This window comes from Bufo bufo, chromosome 2 (assembly GCF_905171765.1).
Source record: "Bufo bufo chromosome 2, aBufBuf1.1, whole genome shotgun sequence".
In the NCBI taxonomy this organism is placed as follows: Eukaryota; Metazoa; Chordata; class Amphibia; order Anura; family Bufonidae; genus Bufo; species Bufo bufo.
The window spans coordinates 544031674-544056729 of NC_053390.1; the positions used below are offsets into that span (position 1 = coordinate 544031674).

Below are 25056 nucleotides of genomic sequence, written 5' to 3' on the forward strand. Positions count from 1 at the left end.
TTTTTAAGCCCTTCACCCTTGGTCTTCTGATAAAAATGGAATAGATTAGCATGAGATTTCCTTGTGTTCTCTGCATGATTTCTACAAGACAGTTTAGGATCATGCGGAAGATGCTGCAAACTAACAAACATCGTGGGCAAGATTAGCTTCATGTTAAGTTTTATAATTTGTTAGTTAGTGTTCCTTTAATGTGCTCTTTAAGCCATGACTGGTTAAAAAATTGAATTTTGATTTGTATCAAAACTGGGGAGTAAAGTACCCAAGTTAACTCATTGCTTATTTTTGTACAGAAATAAAGGCTAAAAAATTACCCATGTTGTCTACAATAACCAATATTCCCTTAAAAATGGTAGTCAATGTGCGTTCTGATTGGTTGCTATGGATAATTACATATCTTTCCAGAGACAGTGTTGCTACATGAGGCTTAGCAAAAAATATTTAATGTTTCCTTGAAAAAAAATGTAATAAAAACCACAAAATGAATATTTGTCTTGTTTTTTTCTTTATACATATACCCTGTTGTTATTATATTTTTATAAAGCACAATGGCCTTAGACATGACAGAATTTAGCTGATGTTTGCAGAAAAGATGTAATATATTTTAAATTTAGTTTTTTTAAATGTTGAAACTCATCATGAGTGCCCAAGGAAAAGAAGATCAAACAGGCAGACATAAGTGGCAGCATGTAAAAATGTACCTGGGAGTGTAGCAAACTGTACAATATTTACAGATTCATTACTTAATGCATTAACCTTACCAGAGAGCAAACTAATAGGAAAACTCAGAACACAAAAAATAAATATATTGTATTTGCAATTGGTCAAGCACGTATGTACATACGCTTCCATACCGTAATGCTGTGTAACAGCATTTTTTCGATTTACAAACAAAAAACAAGAACAAAAAACATAAAGATAACTATCAAGAAAATCTAGACATATTGCTGTTCAATACACCATTATAGACAATTGAGACTTAGTAAACGTCAGTAAACTGCAGTTTTTTTTCTTCTATGCCATACAGGGCTACAAAACATTGTTTTAAATGATCCATTCAAGTAAGTCCTTGGAAGTATTTAGCGTGCTGCTACAATAAAAGCACTATCAAGATGCTATATACAATCCATGTACAATGCATCATAGGAAGTCCTTTGTTACAGAAGCCAAAGAACAGGCTAACCTTACTTTACATCTCTACATCCAGCTCCAGGTCCCATGCACGTTGCAATTACTCATGACGAACGATGACACAAACAGAATAAAAAATAAACAGAAGTTTGGGTCAAATACTGATTTTTTGAGTTGTCTGTTGTATGTTCATTGTGTCGTTTTCAGTTTTCTATAGCAATATACTTCCCTTTTTCATTTCAGGTTTTTCTATGTCTATAAATCTCTGGGCAGGTTACAAAGTGCAGACTTGCTTGGTTGCAGAATGGCCCAATTACAACGGCACCATTCCGTTCAATAGCTGGGCTCTCATTTCTTGGATGCTATTCATTATCTTCTTCTGATGACCAGCCAGAGTCACCCCGAACCTTCTCAGATCTCTGAAGAGAAAAACATACAGAGGGCATTTACTAGCTGAGAAAATAGGAGAGAATCTCTACTAGTAACACTATATACACAAATAAGTATTGTGAAGTCTCAGATTTGTCTATTAAAAGGGGTTATCCAAGAGTATAAAGTGTCCCCCCATGTGCCTGGCCCTCCACATGGAATATACTTACCCCGCTCCCTGCGCCGCTCCTGGTCCCCGCACCGCTGCTGCTGCTTCTCAATAAAGGACGGCAGGGCGTGACTTGAGGTGGGCGAACGGAGCCTCTAGGAGCAGGAGCAACGCCCCCCCCTGCTCCTAAAGGCTAATTAGCATATCATCAAAGTTAAAATTGTGCAGTAACGGGGGCATCCATAAGCATAAGATTAGGTGAATTAGGGTCTGCTGACATTAGCACATTGCTAATGTCAGCCAGTTTAATAGGGTTCATTCTGGTGACAGAAACCCTTTAAGAACCTTAGAATCCAAGTATCTCTTATGTCTCATATACCAATTAAATCGGATACCTGCTGATGGAACCCAAGGATCCTATCCATTCTGACAAGCCTTTAACATGTCTCTATGGCATGTCATATTTTTTATTTTTTTAAAGAGAAATGTTTTAAAGGATTATAGCAGTCAGACCCACAAGGTCCCGAAAACAGTAGTACCCAACAGTCTCATTCTCAGGATCATGGGCCCCAGCAATTATACCCTATTGAACATGTTCAATATACATGAGATAAATTTGTATGGTGAAGAACCCAAGAAGCAAAGACATAAGGCAAGTATTACTGATCGCAATTGACAATCTAATTATTATGTAATTTGACATTGCATTGTGAAAAAACTTTACAATCTAATTTAAATAGATTTGATTATCTAAGCTGTAAAATGAATTTATAGTTTGCGTACAAACAAAAAAACAGTGGTGTAGATAGAGAGCTTATGATGTGATTTGGGAAGAAATGAGAATAAATATTTCAGGTTCTGGAGAAAAATATGATATCTTAACATATGGACTGGGGAAGGAACCATACCAGAGTGTACATACTAATCGATAGCCAGTCATTCTCTGTTTAGAGTCTGATACTGAATGGTTGCTTGCCTTTGCGAAACACGGCACCAAATGCAATATAATGAGCTCCATTTATACTATATGCGGATATCAGAATGCTGCTAAATACAAAACTGACCACTGGTATCAGATGTGATTGTCTTCTGGGTCCTTATGTTTTGCAGTTATATCACATAATATGAGATGCCAATAGATGAGCTGGGAATGAAAAGCTATCAGTAAAGTCAAAAGTTATGAACTCCGCTGACCACATCAGTGAATCTACCTCTGAGTGCATCATCTGCAGGGTACAAATGTGACATGGAAGCTCCCTGAGATGCTAGACTCTTAGCCACTACCTAATTGCTAAAACTGTCAGTGGTAATTGAATAGTATGGTCCCACAATATTCATGTGGAATGGAAACTGAACACAGCTCAGTGTCCATGGTAGTTCCTTACATTCTATATTTAGAGGAAACGTATTCAGCATGAAGTTTTAAGTGGAATTAGGCAAACTGCTGCTAAAAATACATAGTTTTCCCACATTGAGACACCATGTTACTTACTCCAAAGTCATTTGGGTTACTGAATCCATTGAAGTGCATCCATTCTCCACAAACGTATCAGCATACCTTCCCATCTTTATGGCCTCTAGCCACTCATTTACTGATCTGTATGCAGCACTTCCAACTGTATTTTGTTCAACCAGTAAATTTGATACCCTGCAATGCATATATATAATAAGTAGAAAAACATACAATAAAACTATACTAACCCTCTATGAAGCACTGTTATAAGGGATATGTATCCAACGCAAACTTCATGCTAAATGTCTTCCATAAGTCCTTATTTATAAGGCATAAGAAGATAGGAAGATGTATCTATCACATTGCTCTATCTTTAAAGTGGAGTAACATAAAATAAGTAGCTATTTATTTTGTTTTAAAGAACGCTGTTCCTGTAATTTGCATAATATTTCAGTCAGCAGATATTTTTATCTCCCTAGTAATTTACAGGTCACAGTGCAATTTTTCATAATTAATGTAATTCAATTTCTTGATGTGACCTTGAGTGTCAGCCAGTCATCATTATTATGTTATTACAGTTCCCTTCTCATAAATTCCCCTTATTTATATTGCTGAGCATTGCTGTTGTAGCTCACAAATGAGCTATGTTATCATCTAGCTTAGAGGGGTTTTCTGAGATATTTTTTATTGAGGACCTATTCTCAGGATAGGTCATCAATATCAGATTGGCGGAGTCCCAACACCCGGCATCCCCACCGATCAGCTGGTTGAAGAGAAGGTCAAGCTCCATGCCAGTGCAGCCTTCACTTCATTGTTACCAGCTCATTGTCAATATTGCAGTAGTGAGCAGGTGTAAATACAAGTGTATAGGAACGAGCTTTCCCATTGAAGTAAATGGGATGGCTTAGGTGTAATTACACCTGCTTACCGCTGTAATGTTGAGGGCGAGCAGGTGAATCAATGAAGGGAAGGCTTCGCTGGCACAGTGCACAGCCTTCTCTTCAACCAGCTAATCGGCTGGGTTGCCTGGTGTCGGACCCCCACCATTATGATATTGATGACCTATCCTGATGATACAGTAGGTCGTCAATTAAAATATTTCAGAAAACCCCTGTAAGCAAATAGTTAACTTCTCCCCATGTTCTGTTATGGTCATGTCTGAAACATAAGAAATGCAATAATATTGAGACTTTTTATACTACTTTTTACTTATCTCTCATGCTATAGGTATTATTATAATGGAGGCCAGGTACTGCTTTTATAAAATTTGACCTATTGAAAACAAAGCTTAGTAAGGTTTGTTTGGGTCATCAGCTTCCTCCCACAGTCCATGATTATCTGGTGGGTTCTAGACAGCAATAGACAGCTACCAACTAGATATGCCATAAATTCCTTATTGCGGTGTATCCAACCTACCTCCAGAGAAAACAGTGACCAGACCCCGCTGGTTGAGAGTTTGTTGTCATGTACTTATTCTCTATCCTAACAAATGAGGTATGTAGAAACAGCCAGAGGAGCAGCCTGACAAAGTTCTCAGAATCTGGCATAGCCAGATAGTGCTGCATGCCTGCCAGACCACACAGACTATATTGGAATCCAGCTGCTCCCTGGCTCAAATGCTGCCATTCGGTGGGACAAAAATTGCTGCACGCAACAGTTTTTGTCCGTCCAAATCCCGGCATTTAATGTGTGAAGTGGGTGGATCCCTATTGGTTCCCATTATAGTCAATGGGCTCCAGTGGCAAACGCCCGTATCTGGCTAGGCTGTATCCAGAGAACTGTGGCAGGCTGTTACCCTGTTGGAACAGCCTGCCGGATTGCTTTAATGCAAGTCAGAAAGTAGCCTTAGTAGCCATTTCTCCACCAGGTAATGGAATCCAGGAACACCTGTTCTTGGGATTGGTGAGGGTTCTTTTAAGGGGATGTGCATTCAGAAAATTAACTATTGTTTAAATTATGTTTTTCTGTTAAAGATATTTGAAAGAATTTTTGGTGATGTTATTTTTAATTTTCCATGTCAATATCTATATTATAAGAAAAAAACATAAAGTCCTGCAGTTTTTGCACTGGCCACTAAACCTTATAATAGGTGCTACTTCTTGGTCTGTACAGATAACTTTACTGCAGTTACCTGCTTTTCATTACAGGCAGGATTAGAAGGACAGATTTACAATAGGTGATATCATAGCTTATCTACTCCCTGACCTCTGCACAGGTCACAGAGCATGCCTAGAAAACTTTCCCATAGAAGTCAATGAGGTCCTCTCCTGACCATTGTTTTGTGGCCCATGGTGGCTGTTGTAAAGCATATTTTTAAATGCTGTTAAGAAAAATAGAATAAAAAATCTGGAATTTGAAAATAAAAAGGGATTAGAAAAAAGTATATGTGTCGCTCTCTAGATTTAACTGGCAGAATTAGTTTTCGGTGACACATTCCCCTTAAGTTTGTCCGCTGTCAGACATTGATGGCATATGTAGTCAATATTTCACAAATGTCTATAGTGTTAGAACCCCCTTAAAAAGCTAGTAAATGGGTGCATAGATAGATAGATAGATAGATAGATAGATAGATAGATAGATAGATAGATAGATAGATAGATAGATAGAATGAATGTAGGCTTTGATGTCACACAAAGTGAGATGAAAAACATTTTATGGTTGTATAGTGATTGATTTTCGTCTGCATGGCCGTATCGTATGCATGTGGTTTCCGCTGCCATCCTACTTTTAAATAGTACATTTTTGTATTTTGCATAAAGCCTTACATAATACAAACAATACTACTCATTGTCCTTTTGCAAATTTAAAAAATAATATAATTACCAAAAAGACTTGTACACATATTTTCAATTTGATCCATCCAGCTTGTTCTGGAAATATATGTTTACCTGTTAGACGAATTAACAAGCATCTTCAAGCTGCTTGGGTTACGAATCAACTTGTCCAACATACTGACAATCTCTTCAAACTTGGGCCTGCTGTTGCGGTCTTTCTGCCAGCAATCCAGCATGAGCTGATAAAGAGCAGCCGGGCAATCCATGGGACTTGGCAATCGGTAACCTTCCTCAACAGCTTTAATTACCTAACAAAGACAAATTGATTTGTTGTAGTTGTTCACATTTCAAATAACATATGAACTATTTCTGCCAAATTTGGGATTACAATTGTTTATTTAAAGCTGCTGTAAATGTGTTAAATGCATTGTTCAAATATTTGCATATTTATTTGTGAGCCATTTTTAGGGGAAGCTCCAGTTTTGAGCCACTTTAATCATTGCAATAGACAACAACATTATCAGCTTTTGAGTAGGAACAATTGAGGGAATAGTTCATGGCAATATTAGGGAAAACACATTTTACCCAGGCGCCTTGGCAGTGCATTTAGCAGAATATAGTTGTTATTAATGGTGCCTATATGTCGTGAACAGTGAAATAGACAACAAAAGGAGGGCATCCACTATGGAAGTTACCTTCATTTCCTGCACTGCTACCTGAATCATCTCTTATTATAACGCTTCAGGTTTTCACACCAAACATAAAAAATTTACATATATTAGTAAATCACTTACTTACAGAGATATTGGGGGAGATATGTTAAGACTGGCATTACAAACGCCAGTCTTAGTATAAAGTCGAATGCCACAAATTTATTAGGAAGCGCAAGCCTCTAAATTGGGCGCATTTCCAGGCAGTACATGTGCTAAATCTACTCCAATATGAGGTTGCATAGAATTGAACTATTATTGATCCCAATTTCTGACGTAATGATAGTAAATCAGGCAGGCCAGGCCATGGCTGTCCTGTTAAGCACTGCACACTTTTTTTTTTTATACCACTTTTAAAAAGTGACAAGACAAGTGAAAAGTCTCAAATTACAGCGCAATTAGGGCACGCACCAAAATTTGTGATTATTTTTTTTTACACCAGAATAGTGACGACTGGAAGCTATATTGGTTGTTACTATTTTAAGTATTGGGAAGCTAATTGAAAGCTGACAAGCAGTATGGTTACACCTTCTGCTGACTGTACTAGCGATGAGCCAAGTGACTTGTCCTAATCGACTCAATCGTCACTAACTATTACTGTACTAAATCATGATTACGCAGTTTTATTGGCAGCTGTTACTTGTAGTTTACTTTTCGATGGGAATAATCCTTACACTGGCTCCAAATTGGAAGTTTTATTTTAAGGTTAACAGTAACTCTAACAGATTTTTGATTGGAATCATTCAAATATTAGTGCATTATTTGAAAAATCTGTACATCTGGCTCCATAGTAGTATATGAGCACCATATGATGGATCCATCTTTATCAGGGAATCGGATTAGGATCTGCTAGCAGATTTTTGACAGGACCTTAATAGATCACCATGCCTTTTAAAGGGCTGTATGGCAGGATACATTGTTTTTTTATTTAAAGAGGTAGTATGGATTCCTCTGCTACCATACTAGTGCTAGCCAGGTGCCCACTGATCACCTTTTCCTGATCCTTGCTCGACACATAGAAGGAGATGCCTGCTCGGCCCACTGCTGTAACCTGCCTCAACCAGTGACTGTCTGAGCAGCATCTTCAGGAATTTCCTGTGTGCTGAGCTGGGACCTGGAAGCAGACACCAGCAGTGACCTAGTAAGCAACCGAACAGCAGGAACAGAGAATCAGCAAGGGTGATTAATGCTTACCGGTTCTTAATAAGAAATGTTATCATGCCAAATACTTTTTAGGCTGACTTTACATTAAAGAATTTGGTTTCCTAAACTGCAGTTTTTTGGATGACAAGATTAATTGTCAGTTAAAGCAACAACAACAAAAAGGAATCTATCACCGGCAACACTGTTTTTCTTTTGATGATCTGAGGCTCTAATTCCTGAGTTATGATACTCTTCCTAACCCCCTTAAGGACCGGACTCATTTTCACCTTAAGGACCAGGCCATTTTTTGCAAATCTGACCTGTGTCACTTTATGTGTGAATAACTTTAAAAAGTTTTTACTTATCCAGGCCATTCTGAGATTGTTTTATCGTCACATATTGTACTTCATGACACTGGTAAAATGGAGTAAAAAAAAAATCTTTTTTATTTATAAAAAAATACCAAATTTACCAAAAAAGTTTCAATTTCTCTACTTCTATAATACATAGTAATACCTCCAAAAATAGTTATTAATTTACATTCCCCATATGTCTACTTCATGTTTGGATCATTTTTGGAATGCCATAAAAAAATTTTGGGGACGTTACAAGGCTTAGAAGTTTAGAAGCAAATCTTGAAATTTGTCATAAATTTTCCAAAACACACTTTTTAAGGACCAATTCAGGTCTGAAGTCACTTTGTGAGGCTTACATAATAGAAACCACCAAAAACTGACCCCATTTTAGAAACTACACACCTCAAGGTGTTCAAAATAGATTTTACAAACTTTGTTAACCCTTCCGGTGTTCCACAAGAGTTATTGGCAAATGAAGATGATTTTTTGGAAAATTTTTCATTTTAAGCAATTCTTTCAAGTAGCAAAGCAAGGGTTAACAGCCAAACAAAACTCAATATTTATTGCCCTGATTCTGTAGTTTATAGAAACACCCCATATGTGATCGTAAACTGCTGTATGACCAAATGGCAGGGCGCAGAACGAAAGGAACGTCATATGGTTTTTGGAAGGCAGATTTTGCTGGACTGGTTTATTTACACCATGTCCCATTTGAAGCCCCCCTGATGCACCCCTAGAGTAGAAACTCCATAAAAGTGACCCCATATAAGAAAGTACACCCCTCAAGGTATTCAAAACTGATTTTACAAACTTTGTTAACCCTTTAGGTGTTCCACAAGAGTTATTGGCAAATGGAGATGAAATTTCAGAATTTAGATTTTTTGGAAATTTTTTCATTTTAATCAATTTTTTCAAGTAACAAAGCAAGGGTTAACAGCCAAACAAAACTCAATATTTATTGCCCTGATTCTGTTGTTTATAGAAACACCCCATATGTGGTCGTACACTACTGTACGGGTACACGGCAGGTCGTAGAAGGAAAGGAGCGCCATGTTGTTTTTGGAAGGCAGATTTTGCTGGACTGGTTTATTTACACCCATTATGTCCCATTTGAAGCCTCCCTGATGCACCCCTAGAGTAGAAACTCCATAAAAGTGACCCCATTGTGGAAACTACGGGATAAGGTGGCAGTTTTGTTGGGACTATTTTTAGGGTACATGTGATTTTTGGTTGCTCTATATTACATTTTTGTAAGGCAAGGTAACAAAAATCTCCATTTGCCAATAACTCTTGTGGAACACCTAAAGGGTTAACAAAGTTTGTAAAATCAGTTTTTAATACCTTGATGGGTGTGGTTTTTTAAATAGGGTCACTTTTATGGAGTTTCTACTCTAGGGGTGCATCAGGGGGGCTACAAATGGGACATGGTGTAAATAAACCAGTCCAGCAAAATCTGCTTTCCAAAAACCATATGGCGTTCCTTTCCTTCTGCGCCCTGCCGTTTGGTCATACAGCAGTTTATGACCACATATGGGGTGTTTCTGTAAACTACAGAATCAGGGCAATAAATATAAAGTTTTGTTTGGCTGTTAATCCTTGCTTTGTTACTTGAAAAAATTGATTAAAATGAAAAATTTGTCAAAAAATAGCTGTTCATTTGAGGGGGTAGGTCATGGGGTATTTTTATATAGCAGATACTTACGGAAGCGGCAATACCTAAGACTTCTACTTTTTTAAATTTATTTAGGTTTTACACTATAGTATCCTTTTTTTTTATAAAACTAAAAACATTTTAGTATCTCCATAGTCTGAGAGTCAGTTTTTTATATTTTTGGCCGATTGTTAGGGGCTCATTTTTTGCGTGATGAGAGGACGGTTTTATTAGCACTATTTTGGGGTGCATACGACTTTTTGATTGCTTGCTATTACACTTTTTGTAATGTAAGGTGACAAAAAAATTGCTTTTTTGACACCGTTTTTATTTTATTTTTTTGACTGTGTTCATCTGAGGGGTTAGGTCATGGGGTATTTTTATAGTTCAGGTTCTTATGGACGCGGAGATACCGAATATGTCAACTTTTTTATTTTTTTTTCGTTTTACAAAATATAATTTTTGAAAAAAAAAATTGTTTTAGTGTCTCCAAGAGAGCTATATATTATTTTTTTTTTTTTTTCTGGGCGATTGTCTGTGGCTAAATAGAATTAAAATTTGGGAAGTGGATTATAAATTTAATACTCCAGGGAAGTGTGGTATTCCCTGAAGCAACCGTCAATGCAGAGGCCCGGAAGATCGGGGCACGTGTCACACTAAGTGGTGGTGTCCTTCCGTATCCCCCTCCTGTGACACACTCTGCACTTTTTTGGGGACCGTCCCTTCTTTCCAGTATGGGGGACCACACCTGGAAAGTGTTGGTTAGGGACGATCCTGGCGCCTCCAGTTCCCGAGGTACTCCGACCTGCTCTTTCCCGGTCAAAAAAGATCAGTGCCTTGAGGACTGCCTTATAGAACTGGAGGAATTTCCCTGTGTTGCCAGCGCTCTGGGACAGCACAAAAGAGTTCTATAAGGCAACCGCAACTTTTTTGTACCATGCCCGGGTTTTGTGCATGGCATTATATGGCTTAAGGACTTGATCAGAGAGATCAACTCCTCCCATATACTGATTGTAGTCGACGATACAATTGGGCTTGAGGACCGTTGCCGCGGTACCTCGCACAGGGACAGGGGTGATGCCGTTACCATGAATTGTGGACAGTACAAGGACATCCCTTATATCTGACCAGCAACAGGTTTCCACTGGTAAAGGCACGGGTCTCACCCCTGGGCATAGGTACTTGGAGGGGGTGGGTATGGAGGCTGCATTGATTTTTCCACACGGTCCCACAAGCGGGCGTGGATCTGGCAGCGAGGGACTGGAACAAGGGGATACTAGTATAAAAGTTTTCCATGTACAGGTAGTAACCTTTATCTAGCAGTGCCACACAAGTTTCCTGCTAACACCCAGAGTGGGGGGATGTTCTAGGGGTTCAATACGGGAATCTCGCCCCTCGTACACATGGAACTTGTAAGTGTACCCTGAGGTACTCTCACAAAGTTTGTACAGCTTCACGCCATACCTTGCCTGCTTAGAGGGAACATACTGGTGGAAAATGAGTCTCCCCTTGAAAGCAATGAGAGACTCATCAACAGCGACCTTCCTTCCAGGTACATAGGCCTCCATAAATTTGGCCTCAAAGTGATCGATGACCGGTCTGATTTTGTACAGGCGGTCATAGGTAGGATCACCTCGGGGGGGGACATGCTGCATCATCTGCATAATGCAGGCATTTCCGAATGGCCTCAAAACGGGAACGTGTCATGGCCATACAGTAGAGTGGGGTCTGGTAGAGGACTTCCCCACTCCAGTACTGCCTGACACAGTTTTTTTTCCGAGGCCCATGTGCAGCACGAGGCCCCAAAACGTCCTCATCTCTGCTGCACTGACCGAAGTCCAGCCACTGGAGCTAGCTAAAAAGGAGCGTGTGTGTTGAGCAATGAACTGTTGGGCGTACAAGTTCGTTTGCTTCACTATCAGATTCACTGAAAAAAAAACTAAAATAGTCATATTCAGTGAAGCCCACTGTGGGAATCTGGATTCCAGGAATCACGGGCTCAAAATGCTCTGGGTATACCATGCAAGTTCACCGGTAGGGGCAGGCTCGGACTGGCCCACAAGGGTGCAGGGGAATCCCCCAGTGGGCCCCTGAGCAAGGTTGGCCCCTAGTCTCCCACCCTTTGCACAAGTGGCACATAGCACATTAGATTTAGTACACTACATACATATATTCAATTTACAGCACATCAACCAGCATATGTTCATATAAAAAACTTGTTAGATTATTTATTATATTTGAATGTATCCGTACGGTGGGCCCCCAAAATAAATTTTACTGGTGGTCCCTAGGTACCCCAGTCCGACACTGGGTAGGAGGCTCAGGTGGACTTATCTGGTAGGCCGGAAAACTAGTACGAGCCCCAGAGCTGCTCGTACTAGTGTGGACCACAGGGTCCCTAGCATGGGGGCCCCCTTGCTCCACCTGGCATCTCCGCCGCCTTGGGGGCTCATCATCATTACTAGATGATGAGGAGGACGCGGGTGACAAGAGGAAAGTGGGGTCATCCTCGTCCTCACTGGGACTCTCGGAGTTGGAGGCAAGCAGGGCTTATGCCTCCTCGGCAGAGAATGTCTGGCGGGCCATAGGGGAGTGTGTGTGTGCGTGTGTGGAAAATTTTATTTAGTGTGCGTGTGTGTGGGAAGACGGATGTTTGCGTACACTTACCCCTAAACATAACAGAAATTTTTTTTTTCAAACGCGCTGATCAGCGGTGGGGTGGGCGATGCGCTAACAGTGTCCGGATGCTAAGAGTGCCGGCCACAGTGAGCATACGCACAAAAAAAAAAGTGTGTGGGGGAGAGGGCGGGCAGAAGGGCAAGCTGCAGCACCCCTGGGGGGTCTAGGGTCACACAACTGAGTGTCTGTGGACCCCAGACACCTGATCAGGGTGATGCTGAAAAAAAACGACTCCCTGCCTAATCTAAGCCGTGGTGGCTCAGATGGGGGGTGCTGGGCACAGATGAGGGGTGCTGGGGCTGCTGGGCACAGATCCACAAGGCTCCTCTCTCCACGGTTTCAGGACGCAGTGTGGAGGAGGAGGAGAGAAGAGCTGGGGGAAGTTTAACCCCCGCCAGCCCGTGCAGGCAATAGGAAGCGATCCTGGGATGTGATGTCACCGCCACCTGCCAGGATCTAAGGATGGTGATTGGTGGTGTATTATCACACCACCGATCACCATCCTATTCCGGGTTATCGGGTCACCGGAGACCCGAATAACCCGGAAACGCAGCAAACCACAGGTCTTAATTGACCTGCGGTTTTCTGCGATCGCCGATACAGGGGGGTCACAGGACCCACCTCGGTATTGTCACAGAGTGCCTGCTGATCGATTTCAGCAGGCACTCTGTTCCGATAACCGCCCGCCGCGCGGCGTACACAGGGCGTACAGGTCCTTAAGTATCGGCACATCAGGGCGTACCTGTACGCCCTATGTCCCTAAGAGGTTAATATGCAGATTAGACCTTTGGTGCAGTGAGGGTGTCACCATTAGGGTCCATTCCCACGTCCGTAGAATGGGTCTGGATCCGTTCCGCACATTGCGGAACGAATCCGGACCCATTCATTCCCTATGGGGCCGGAAGAGATGCGGACAGCACACAGTGTGCTGTGCGCATTCACATTTCTGGAGTGCGGCCCCAATCTTCCGGTCCATGCCTCCAAAAAAATAATAGAACATGTTCCATTCTTGTCCGCAATTGCGGACAAGAATAGGCAGTTCTATGGAGGTGGCGGCCGGGTGGATTGTGGATCCGCAATTTGAGGATCCGCAATACACTAGGGACGTGTGAATAGACCCTTACTCTTGTTGCACCCAAGTTCCACTCCTTTCTGTGGCCAGGCCCTCCCTAATTGGCTACTGCCTGGTCCTGTCAATGAAAACAGCCAGGGAGGTTCTGGCCACTGAAATAAGTGGAGCTTGAGTGCAACAAGAGCAATGATGATGCCCTAATTACCTAATTTGCACATTAAGAAAAAGTATTGTAACTCAGGAAGGGAGCCTCAGATCAACAAGGGAAAATTAAGTTTTAATCAGATGAACCAGAGCTATGTGTCTACTGTATGCAAAAGGTTGGATGGGGAGGTCACTGGTGACAGACTCTCTTTAATGACTTGAGCCTCTATCTTAATCTGTCATCTAGGCTTCTATTCATAGGGCGCAAATCTGCTGCTAAACACAAACAACATCAGCGGTAATGTGCAAGCACGGCCACTGCTGCTGGATTGCAGGGTGGTTGTAACCATGGAAACAAGCAATCTTTAATGTGATGGGGAAAATATTCAAGCCAGCAAAGGAAGCAATATGGACAATCACAGTATATAAATAAGTGCCTTGTACTAGCTTTATCTACATTATGAATGCCATATGCTGAAGTGAGACAACCCTATGATGATCAGGCAGAGCGTATTCACACTCTGACTGTAGCTCTGCATACAGCCTACTGCGAATAGCTCTGCCATGTGCATTTATTGTAATACTCTCTTATTATTACCAATTTACAAGCCAGCTGAAATAATAAAAAAAGTATAAAAGGTTAGAGATAATGATGCTTAACTGCAATACCAGACACAGCCTATGGACACTAGTGGTGCTGTTTGAAGAGGAAAAGCAGAACTCATATTCATGCAACTAGTGTTGAGCGAATAGAAGTCTATGAAGTGGATCTCAACTTCAGGATAAATTTGATTAGCCACGAAGCCAAATTTCCTTGTGCTTCATGGTAGCGAATCAATTTTACCTGAAATAGTTTAAAAAAAATAAATAAATCATACAGTACTTACCTCATCCATTTGCTCATGACGGGCTGGCAGCCGCCATCTTGCTTGAAGATCTTGAACAAAACCCTGTGCGCGGTGACTTATGATGTCACCACGCCGGCCAACGTTATGACCAGATCTTCAATTAAGATGTAGGCGGCCGGCCCGTCATGAAAAAATGGATGAGGTAGGCAAATAGGATTTTTTTTTATTTTTATTTAACACTATGAACGCAATCGCTGCTCATTGCACCCACTACTTACAAAGAAATGCTCTTTTTGATTAAGGAATTCGTCAGAAAGCAAATTTTTTTTGTAAAATTCGGTGAAGCTGCCGAATCAAATTTTGGAATACTTTGTTTAACTTTACATACAACCCATTCATATTTAGAAATGTACAATGGACTGATGCTGATAGATTAAATAGAAAGGAAGGAACAGCAACACAATTCTCTACAGGAAAGTACATGTAGCCTATATAAATGCAAATCAAGGGCATATGTCAACTAGGCTAAGATGTGCTCCTGTTCTGACATGTGTTACCTCCGTGTAGAAACAAATCTCATAGAAGACCAGAAAGTCCAGCTGATCATTGAGAAGTGGGGGTGAATAATCCTACTGCAGCAGGGCTGTGAACGTACCAATACATGTAGAGATCAATAGCTGGTAAATCTTAAATTGTACAGTTACCAAACATCAGAAATAGCTATTTTACTCCATTCCATAGAGAGTGAGAGGAGAACATAAAGCATTATCACTGCGGTTTCTGGGAATTCTGCTGCGCATAAACACTTTTCTCAATTGATTTTGAAATGCACTTGCAATCAGTTTTAGCATCTGATTAGGTGATCAGTCTGACTATCATTGAAGCATAAAGGTACATTTCTTCTCTAGATAAGCTAATTATACTTAGGAACACGTCTCAGCATTTTTAATTGCTGTTTGATTTTTCATTCTGAGATCACACGGCATGTAATAAAGTGTTGTCCTGATTGATGTGCCATGTTATAGCCTACAATAAAATAAGATTATGAGAAGTTCCATACCAGCTGTTAACCCAGTTATTGTCCATAATACTATGTTTAAAACATAGTCTTCTGCCAAATATAGGATATGTCTGTATGTGTGAGTGTTACATAAGAAATGAAGGTTCCAATCTTTAATTGTTTTATGGACTTCAGACCAAATTGTTACAAAATTAGCATCTGGTAATTGGTGCTCTGTTCATACAGTATTTTTAACAGCATGCATAACATATCTTCAATGCTCGTCAAGCCATTAAATATATAAAAACTTAAAGGAGTTGGCCACTTTTTGGTGAATTTTTGGAAAACCTCCTTCCTGGCCAAACCTGCAAAAGAGGAAACTTGTTTCCCGCCACTTGGTCCAAGCTCCTTCGCTCCCTGTCCTCAACTGCCTCGCTCGAGTCCCCTGCTGTCAACATATACACTGACACTACTGCAGCCAATCATTGGCTGCAGCAGTGACAGAATCCTCTTGCGTCAGGTCAATTGGTCATGTGACTCAAGGGGGCAGGTCACTGCTGGGGCCAGTGATTAGCTGCAGTGGTGTCAAACCAAATATTGACAGTGGGGAATCCGAGGGAGGCAGCCAAGGACACAGAGTGAAGGAGCCAGGACCAAACGGCAGGAGCAGATAAGTATGCTTCCCTTCTGCAGGTCTGGCCAGGAGGGAGATAAGATAATGGTAACTATTATTTTTACCCCAGATATGATGATAAGGCTATATTCACTTCTTTCTTCTGCATTCAGATATTTCATCCCAGATTAGGTTATATTTGACAGAAAAAATATTTTTTTGTGCAGTATTAATTTCCTATCACAGTGGAAACTGAAAGACCCACCGAAAGTGATTGAGGCCCACCTAGCACTGGTGGTATCCATTGTGTAACATATCCAACTATGTTTCAGTTTTCATTATAAATAGATGCCATGACAAAAGTGAGAACAGAGCCTAAACCTTGCATATCCATACTACATTATTGGAATATCTCTGTTAGTGGCGTCATTAAAATTATAACTCATTATAACGCTGGCCATAAACATTTGATATCCATTTAATAAATCTTCTGACCCTTTAACTTTTTCTCATTGTATTATGTTGTGGCCTTGAGCTAAAATAAATAAAATTCACGTTTTCCCCATAAATCTGCATTCTGCACCCAATACCCCATAATGGAAAAGTTGAAACAGAATTGTAGAGATTTTTGCTAATTTATAAAAAAAGGAAAAAAATTGCATTGATATAAGTATCTCAAACCTTTGCTATAACACTTGAAATTTATTTATGGCAGCTGCTCATTTCTCTTAATCATATTTGAGATGGTTCTGTACCTTGATCGGAGTCCACCCGTGGAAAATTCAGTTGACTGGACATGATTTGGAAAGACAAACCCCTGTCTATATAAGGTCTCACAGCTGAGAATGCATATCAGAGCAAAAAACAAGCAATGAGGAGGAAAAAACTGACTGTAGAGCTAGAGACAGGATTGTGAGAAGGCACAGGAGAAGGGTACAAAAAATTTCTGCTGCACTGAAAATTCCCGGGAGAACAAGGGCCACCATAATTCTTAAATTAAACAACAGGATTTTTTCCAGAGCTGGCAGCCCGATGAAATAAGCATTCAGGGTGGATGGGCCCTTGTAAGAGTGGTGACCAGAACCCAATGGTCACTCTAACTGAGCTTCAAAGATCCTGTGTGCAGATGGGAGAAACTTGTAGAAGGTCAACCATCACTGCAGCACTCCACCAGCCTTGGCTTTATTGCAGAGTGGCCAGAAAGAAGCCTGTCCTCCTGATCAGGGTTGAGGGAAGGCAGCATTGAGCAAAGTACAGATATATTCTTAATTAACACCTGATCCAGAGCACTCTGGACCTCAGACTGGGCTGAAGGTTTAGCTTCCAACAAGACAATGACGCTAAGCACACACCAAGACAACACAGGAGGTGTTTATTGACACCTCCATGAAAGTCCTTGAGAGGCCCAGCCAGAGTCCTGACTTGAACCCAATTGAAAATCTCTGGATAGACCTGAAAATGGTTGTCCACAAACAGTCCCCATCCAACCTGACAGAGCTTGAGAGGATCTTCAGAGACGAATGGCAGAACATCCCCAAATTATTCAGGTGTGCAAACCTTCTGACATCATACTCAAGAAGACTTAAGGCTGTATTGCACTGGCAGATTTTCTGCCAGATGATCACTAATGAGCGTTTGTAGTAATGCTCGTTAGTGAAGATCTGGCAGTGTAATACTGCCGCCGATTGCCCTATGGTGCTTGTTCATTGTGCAATCTTGATCTTTCAGCATGCTAAAAGATCACGATTTGCCGGCAGTCGACGATGCTTTCTAATCACGAACTGTTGCCGGCAAACAACAGCATGGAGACAAGCGATTGCGTAATAATAGCTCTTCCCCATGTTGTGGAGGAGATTGCTGCATGTAATAGCAGCGGTCTCCTCTGCTAGCGAGCAGGCAATTTGTAGGAAGGAATGCTTGCTTCTTGACAATCACCTGTATGATCGTTAGGTCTAATACAGGCTTTACCGATTTCAGCTGGGCTGGCAGATCATATAATGTGTATGATGGCCTCCAGATAGCTGATGTCAAAGGAGATAAGGATCAAGCACTTATATTTTAACTGCTCAATCTTTCAGTTCTCAGGAGCATAAGCCTTTGCACCAGAACAGTCTAACAACGGCTTCCTCCCCTTTTCATACTAAAAACACACGCTCGCTCCCCCAAGCAGGCATGAGTATGAGGGGAGTGAAATTGATAGCTGTCAGTCGGACAAATGTTAAGCTGACAGCTATCTTACAGTGTATGTGTAAGGCCGGCCTAAGCCCAATGACACTATTATTTTTCAAGGACAGAAAACTATATTTTGGGTTAGCTCTATTTTTTGAAGTAGAGTGAACTATTAAGCTAAAAAAATCATATAAATGGTGGTGAAGCTGGTGAAATTGATTAATCACTGAAACTATGAACTCAAATAAGGTAGCTGCGTCACCAATATTGTAAACTCTTCCTCTTTTGTACCCACAAAAAACAAGCCCTCATACAGTTACATTGATGGAAAAATTAAAAAGTTATAGCTCTTAGAATCTGACAATGAAAACAGGAAAATGGGTCTCAATTATCGGGTCTTTGTGAGTTTGTGAACTATGAGGTTGATTTCTCCTATTTAGAAAACTGGAGGAGGGCACTGTTGTAATTTCATCAGGGGTACTACTGTTTCTGACAGCAAGAATGCATTTTTTACAGAGCTTGCTATTCTTGCCACAATGGAAACTGGATGAGCCATCCATTAAGGTTCTCATAAATAAATATTATCCTGAAAAATATTCTACCATTTTACTTTGTATTAAACCAAAATCAAAGAAATTGAAGATTACATGTTTTAGCACTTACATCTTGGTTGGTCATTTCCCAGTATGGTCTCTCTCCATATGACATGACTTCCCACATCACAATTCCATAGCTCCACACATCACTTGCAGAGGTGAACTTACGGAAAGCAATGGCCTCAGGGGCAGTCCATCGTATTGGTATTTTTCCACCCTGTGAACATCATATCATATGGTTAAGTGCTAATGTGAATGCCCTATCTCTACAGGAGGTGATAAATAACATGAAGCAAATAAGGTGAAACAAGGCTCACAACCATGAACACACATATCACTGATGATCGGACAGTGTAATACAGAAAATAAAATGTGCACTTCCAATAACTGGTAAGGATTTTGTCTCAGGAGAAAAATAAAAGTCATGAGTCACATGATGTATTTTGAAACGATGAATTGAACTCCATTTACAGATAATTCAAGAGCAGTGTTGTAATCTTCCCTCCTGAACAGTTATTACAGTCCTGCATGAAAGTAATAAAAAGTACAATAGTACCAGAAGCAGGAGGGCATGGTCCTGAATATCAAATACAATACATATCCTTGATTCGAAGATCAAATCTGACCTTTGGAATCCCGATACTGGCTGCAAATGTCCTATGTGTCAAGTGTACTGGCTTAATCCAAACAATGAAATTTGCAAGGTATGGTGGACAGATGTACCAGGGTTCAAGAAATTCCCTTTGTTACAATGAAAAGTAGTAAAACTGGACAAAGAAATTGGAAGAACTGTTATCCATTAAATCCAGGGATGCACTAAATGGAAGCTGTATGCTGAGTTCATCTTGATTTGAAGGTAAAAAAAGCAGTACTCAACTCACTGATACCCTGACACTACTGTTCCAATGCTTAGCAGGTCCCCTAATAGTCCCTGTACTTCTGGGTCTCTCTCAAAACAGGAAATGTGACTGCTCAGATTACCGCTGGCAACAGTGGTGACCTATCACAGATAGAGATGTCGCGAACATAAAATTTTCCATCCGCGAATGTTCACGAACGGGAGAACTGGGCGAACCGCCATAGACTTCAATAGACAGGCAAATTTTAAAACCCACAGGGACTCTTTCTGGCCACAATAGTGATGGAAAAGTTGTTTCAAGGGGACTAACACCTGGACTGTGGCATGCCGGAGGGGGATCCATGGCAAAACTCCCATGGAAAATTACGTAGTTGACGCAGAGTGTGGTAAGTTGAATTCACAATGCGATTAATATAACCTGCATTAATCGCATTGCGAATTGAACTTAGAGCTAAGTTCCTAATGGTTGTATTGCTAGAATTGACGAATATAACTAATATAGCACTATATTCTCAATCTTCGTTATATTCTAGCAATACAACCATTAGGAACCCAGCTCTAAGTTGAATTCGCAATGCGATTAACATAACCTGTATTAATCGCATTGCGATTACAACTTAGTCAAATTTGTGACACTGCAGCTTCAGAATGAATCTAAGATGGATGCTGTCCTTGCTTTTTGATAGGAGGTGGGAGGGTCTGGGAGGGAGGGTATGCTGATTGGCTGGAATGTGTCTGCTCAATGATGATGTATAGGGGGAGGACTGAACATCGCATATGTTCGCCCGCCGCGGCGAACGCGAACAAGCTGTGTTCGCCGGCGAATAGTTCGGGACATCTCTAATCACAGATAGTCATTAGCTGAGCTATCACAATGTTGTGTTGAGAGGGAAGGATTAAAGACTGGCAGGGAAAACGAGAAACTGTGGGAAATCAGTGAGGTTAGTATGACTTTGTTTAATTTTGAAGCCACTTTAAGGTTTTTTTTAACTGGACAACTCCTAATCTGTTAAATCTGGTCATTTTTTAAAAACAAAAATAGGATTGCACATGCACTAATACAGACGGCCTATTCCATATTTACTGCAACGTTTACATCATGTTAGAGCTATCAGATTCTCTTCTTTTATGTTTCCTGTAATGAGCATGCACATTACATGCTCTAGTCAATAAATTGCTTGGCAGCCAATGTGATATCACAATGACTAATTTCATTGCAGGAAATGTTTAATGCACTGTTTCATACAATCGATAGTTGTAAAGTAGCACCAGGGATTACTTTTATCCTTGGAGTGGAGATCTTTATTACAAACTAGTTCTCGGTCTACATGCACACAGAACGCAACACTTACAAGATCCACTTAACTCCTTGACAAGCAAATGTTGTATAGACTATACTAGTCTTCTACTAGTCTTACCAAGCTATAACCATAATGTTCCTTGCTGGATAACTGTTGTTAACCTTCCTCTGAACATTAGACAATATTGTATTATATGGTGGAAAATAGTTTTAAAGTAGTTATGTATATTAGCTTACTCTTGTAGTATATGCGGCTTCAGGATCATCTTCAAGAACCCGGGATAGACCAAAGTCTGAAACTTTGCAGACCAGGTTACTGTTAATGAGTATGTTCCTTGCTGCCAGGTCTCTGTGGACATAGCCCATGTCTGAAAGGTACTTCATTCCAGATGCTATGCCTCTCAGCATACCCACAAGCTGAATTACAGTGAACTGGCCATCATTTTTCTGCAGGAAAAAGGAAACAATGTCATAATTTTACATAATATGTGCATCAGTACTGTGTCGACACCCCCCGAAAAAAAAAAAAAAAAAAACAAAAATAAGAAAGGGAAAATCCATTGTTGTCTATGGGATGAATTTACAGCCCACCAAAAGTCTACAATTTGGTTCACACTCCCACGAAAGTCTATAAAATGCATTTTCTTTTTTTCAAAGCCTTTCAAATATAGGATATACCTTGTAAACTATTCAGCCCAATAAGGCAGAATTATTATTTTATCATCTGGAAAAAGTACTTTGAAAAATACGCCGCTCAAGCCAAACTCAGGCGGAAAAGGTGGGTGGTTCCTCAGAATCACACAGAATGCCACTCATTTCTGGACATTGAAATGTAATGATATAAAAATGTAAAATTATCCCTCTTTTTAGAATTTCACATTTCAAGCCGAAAAAAATCTTGGATTTGTATTATCTCTAACTATATATAAAATCATAGTAAATGAAAATAATAATCCTGCTTTTAAAATTCTCTAGAAAAAAAATTGAGGACCTCATTTCCTCCAATTCTGACAGAAACAGAATAGCACATAATAACAGTCATTGAGCTCCATGTGATAATACAATGTTTACAGTGAACCTTAGCTCCGCGATCGTATGAGCCATTAATGAAGGTTTCCTGGGAGACACATCACACACTCTTCATGCTTTCCACAATTACTGCACAAAGCGTAAGAAAACCATTGACGGTACAAAAGCGATACAAAATTCATATTATGCTATGTCTAATTGAAATATAAACAGAGCTTCAACTACCTAGAGAAATCATATTCTCCCACTAAGTAGGACCATATAGGTACTAGCCGCTAAAAAGAATATTAAATAAAACATGTTTTTCTTTATGAGACTCTTAAAGAGTTTAAGGAGAGGTTAATCTGGGACAATGTCTAGAGCAATAAATCTAGAACAAGCAATGCTTGCCAGCCACATACTGGAAAGGAGCCCCAGACATTGTTTTTGTGCATGAGATTTGTACATTGCAGTCAAATGTTACAAAATTGCCTAGGAAATAAAGCAAACAGATTTTTCCCCTGCATATAAATATAGATAAAAAAGGATATCTTGCTACAATCAACGACTTTAAGGACTTGACGAGTCACCACAGCAGTTATATTTGCATTATTACTTTTCACAAGTCATGGTTGCATAGACATGTTGGGCCAGTGGCATAACTAGAACTGACTGGGCAAAATTTTGAATGCCTCCCCCTTCCACTTGGTCCCCTTAACGCAGAACTCAGACCAGAACCAAAAAAATAAAAAAAATACTCCTCTCTTCTCCTCCCACGGACACCTCCGCTCTTCATGTAGCACTCTGTCTAGGCACATACTACATTGTGACCAGATTTCACACTGCACCAGGTCATAGTGCACTCCTATGCACACTACATCTCGTCCTGAATCTGTGCACTTCCAGGACTTAGTGCAACGCAGGTGCCTGGAGAAGAAGATCAGGGAGCGGTGAGGAATACCATTGGTAGGACTAACAGCATCATACTCACTGCTCAATGGGCCGGGAAAATATATACATTTGTCCTCCTCCTGGGCCCCTTCCAGAGTTTAGTCCCTGTAGCAGGCGCTTCCCCTGCTTCCATTGTCCCTGTGTTGGGCCTTAGGTATGAGAACAGGGACAGATGAACTGGGAGCTACCCATAGCAGCTAATAAAATCTGCACTAGGGAAAGGAATATTGGAATCTGATTGGTTAGAAATGAAAGCTAGAATGTAATTGGTTGCTCTGAGCATTTGCTCCATTCTTTTCTAATAACTGCTCCATCTCTTGCCTACACATAGATTCATTATAAGCTGATGCTTTACCGAGTCAAACATATGAAAATGAAAGTTTATACAATATAATAGAATAACCAGTCACAGGAGCCTGAAAACTCTCCAAAGAGTAACCTCTTTCGGAAAAAAAACTATAAAAGGTAACATTAATTTAAAGAGGTTGGTCCATCTGGGACATTGTTGGCATATCGCTAGAACTGAGCATGTGCGAACACCTCAGTAGGTGGAGTCATTCATTACTATACAGATTAAACACCAAGGGGCAGTGACGTTGTATCTGTGTTCCATGCCAGAGTTTCCTTTCAGCTGGAGACTTGTTCTGGTGTTTGAGCTTGTATTGGTGTGTCTCTCTTCACCTATGAAGCAGCACATACACGCCCTCTGTCTCACCAGCCTAGGGCTGGATTGCAGCAGGCATTTAAAGGCGCTTCCTACCACAGGAAGATGCCTGAGCAATCTCGTGGTTTTAGCTTGTCTATCTCCAAGTGCTAAGGTGTCTCTCTTGTCTGCTTTGCTGTGTACCGGACCTTTCTTATTGAACTCCTGGACTTTGCCTGTTTGCTGCCTGCCCTGACCTCGGATCTCATTTATGGACTTTGTTTGTTTACCACCTGTCTCTGATCTCGGACTTTGCTTAATGACTTCAGTTGATTGCCGCCTGTCCAGACCCGGAAACCTTCTGACCATGCAAGTCCCCTCGGCACCCCCTGGTCAGCTGCCGCTGACTCGGGGACTGATCTGGAGTAGCCCCTGGCAACTACTCTAATGGTCCAAGCCTATCCTCACCATCAGAGGCTCTAGTGAAGACCAGGTAGTGGCTTAGTTACGCCCCTCCAGAGTATACCCAGTCAGTGGCGCAGTGGGTCCACACCCGCTTGTCAGGCCATGGACCCCACTGATCTGAACCCGCCCAGCACCACCAAGTTACATCAGGAGTTGGCCCTGCAGCGTGAGCATCAGGATCATATATTGTCCTACCTATGCAATGTAAATATGCGTCTAAATGACCTGGCATCTGCTAACCCAGCATCATCAAGCTTCTCTGCCCTGGTTAATTCGGCTCCTGCTCCGTCCTCTTCCTATGTACCCAGATCTGCAACTTGTCTCTCAGCCCCTCCACGTTTCAACGGTGACACTAAGCAGTGCCGGGGGTTCATAAATCAATGCACCCTTCATTTTGAACTTTTGCCTAACCAATTTGCCTCGGACCGAGCCAAAGTGGCTTTTCTTATGTCACACCTTATTGGGGAGGCACTGGCCTGGATCAATCCCCTCTGGGAAAGGAATGACCCATTCATAATGGATCTACAGGCCTTCATAGAGGCCTTCTGCAAGGTGTTCGACGAGTCTGGATGCACCCCCTATGCCACATCCTCCCTACTGCAGCTGCGTCAAGGAAACCAATCCGTGGGCCGGTATGCAGTCCAGTTCCGTACGCTAACCTCTGAACTTGGCTAGAATAATAAGGCACTTGTGGCTACCTTTTGGGAGGGCCTCTGTGGGAGAATTAAAGATGAACTGGCCGGACAGGATGTTCCTTCCACCTTGGATAACCTCATCTCCCTGGCTACTCGAATTGATATATGGTTCCACGAACCTGCCAGAGAAGTGGCACGTGAGGGGAGACTTTTTCACCTAGCATCTTCTTTTGAGCAAGCTCCTAACCCTCTGCCTTCCATGTTGTCTGCAGTTCCTGAGCCCATGCAGGTCAACCAAGTTAGGCTGACTGAACAGGAACG

At 41.1% G+C, this 25056-nt stretch overlaps 1 protein-coding gene across 1 annotated transcript in view; it reads right to left on the reverse strand.

Annotated features, from left to right (window-relative positions):
- Positions 1-429: 429 nt before the first annotated feature.
- EPHA5 (EPH receptor A5) overlaps positions 430-25056 on the reverse strand; it is a 475337-nt gene continuing 450710 nt past the window's right edge. Inside the window, exons 13-17 of the mRNA XM_040418046.1 lie at positions 21271-21480; positions 18942-19091; positions 6008-6201; positions 3159-3314; positions 430-1547 (exon numbers count right to left, since the gene is read on the reverse strand). Of these exons, the coding sequence (XP_040273980.1) occupies positions 1442-1547; positions 3159-3314; positions 6008-6201; positions 18942-19091; positions 21271-21480 (816 nt within the window). The 3' untranslated portion in view covers positions 430-1441. The remainder of the gene's footprint in view (positions 1548-3158; positions 3315-6007; positions 6202-18941; positions 19092-21270; positions 21481-25056) is intronic.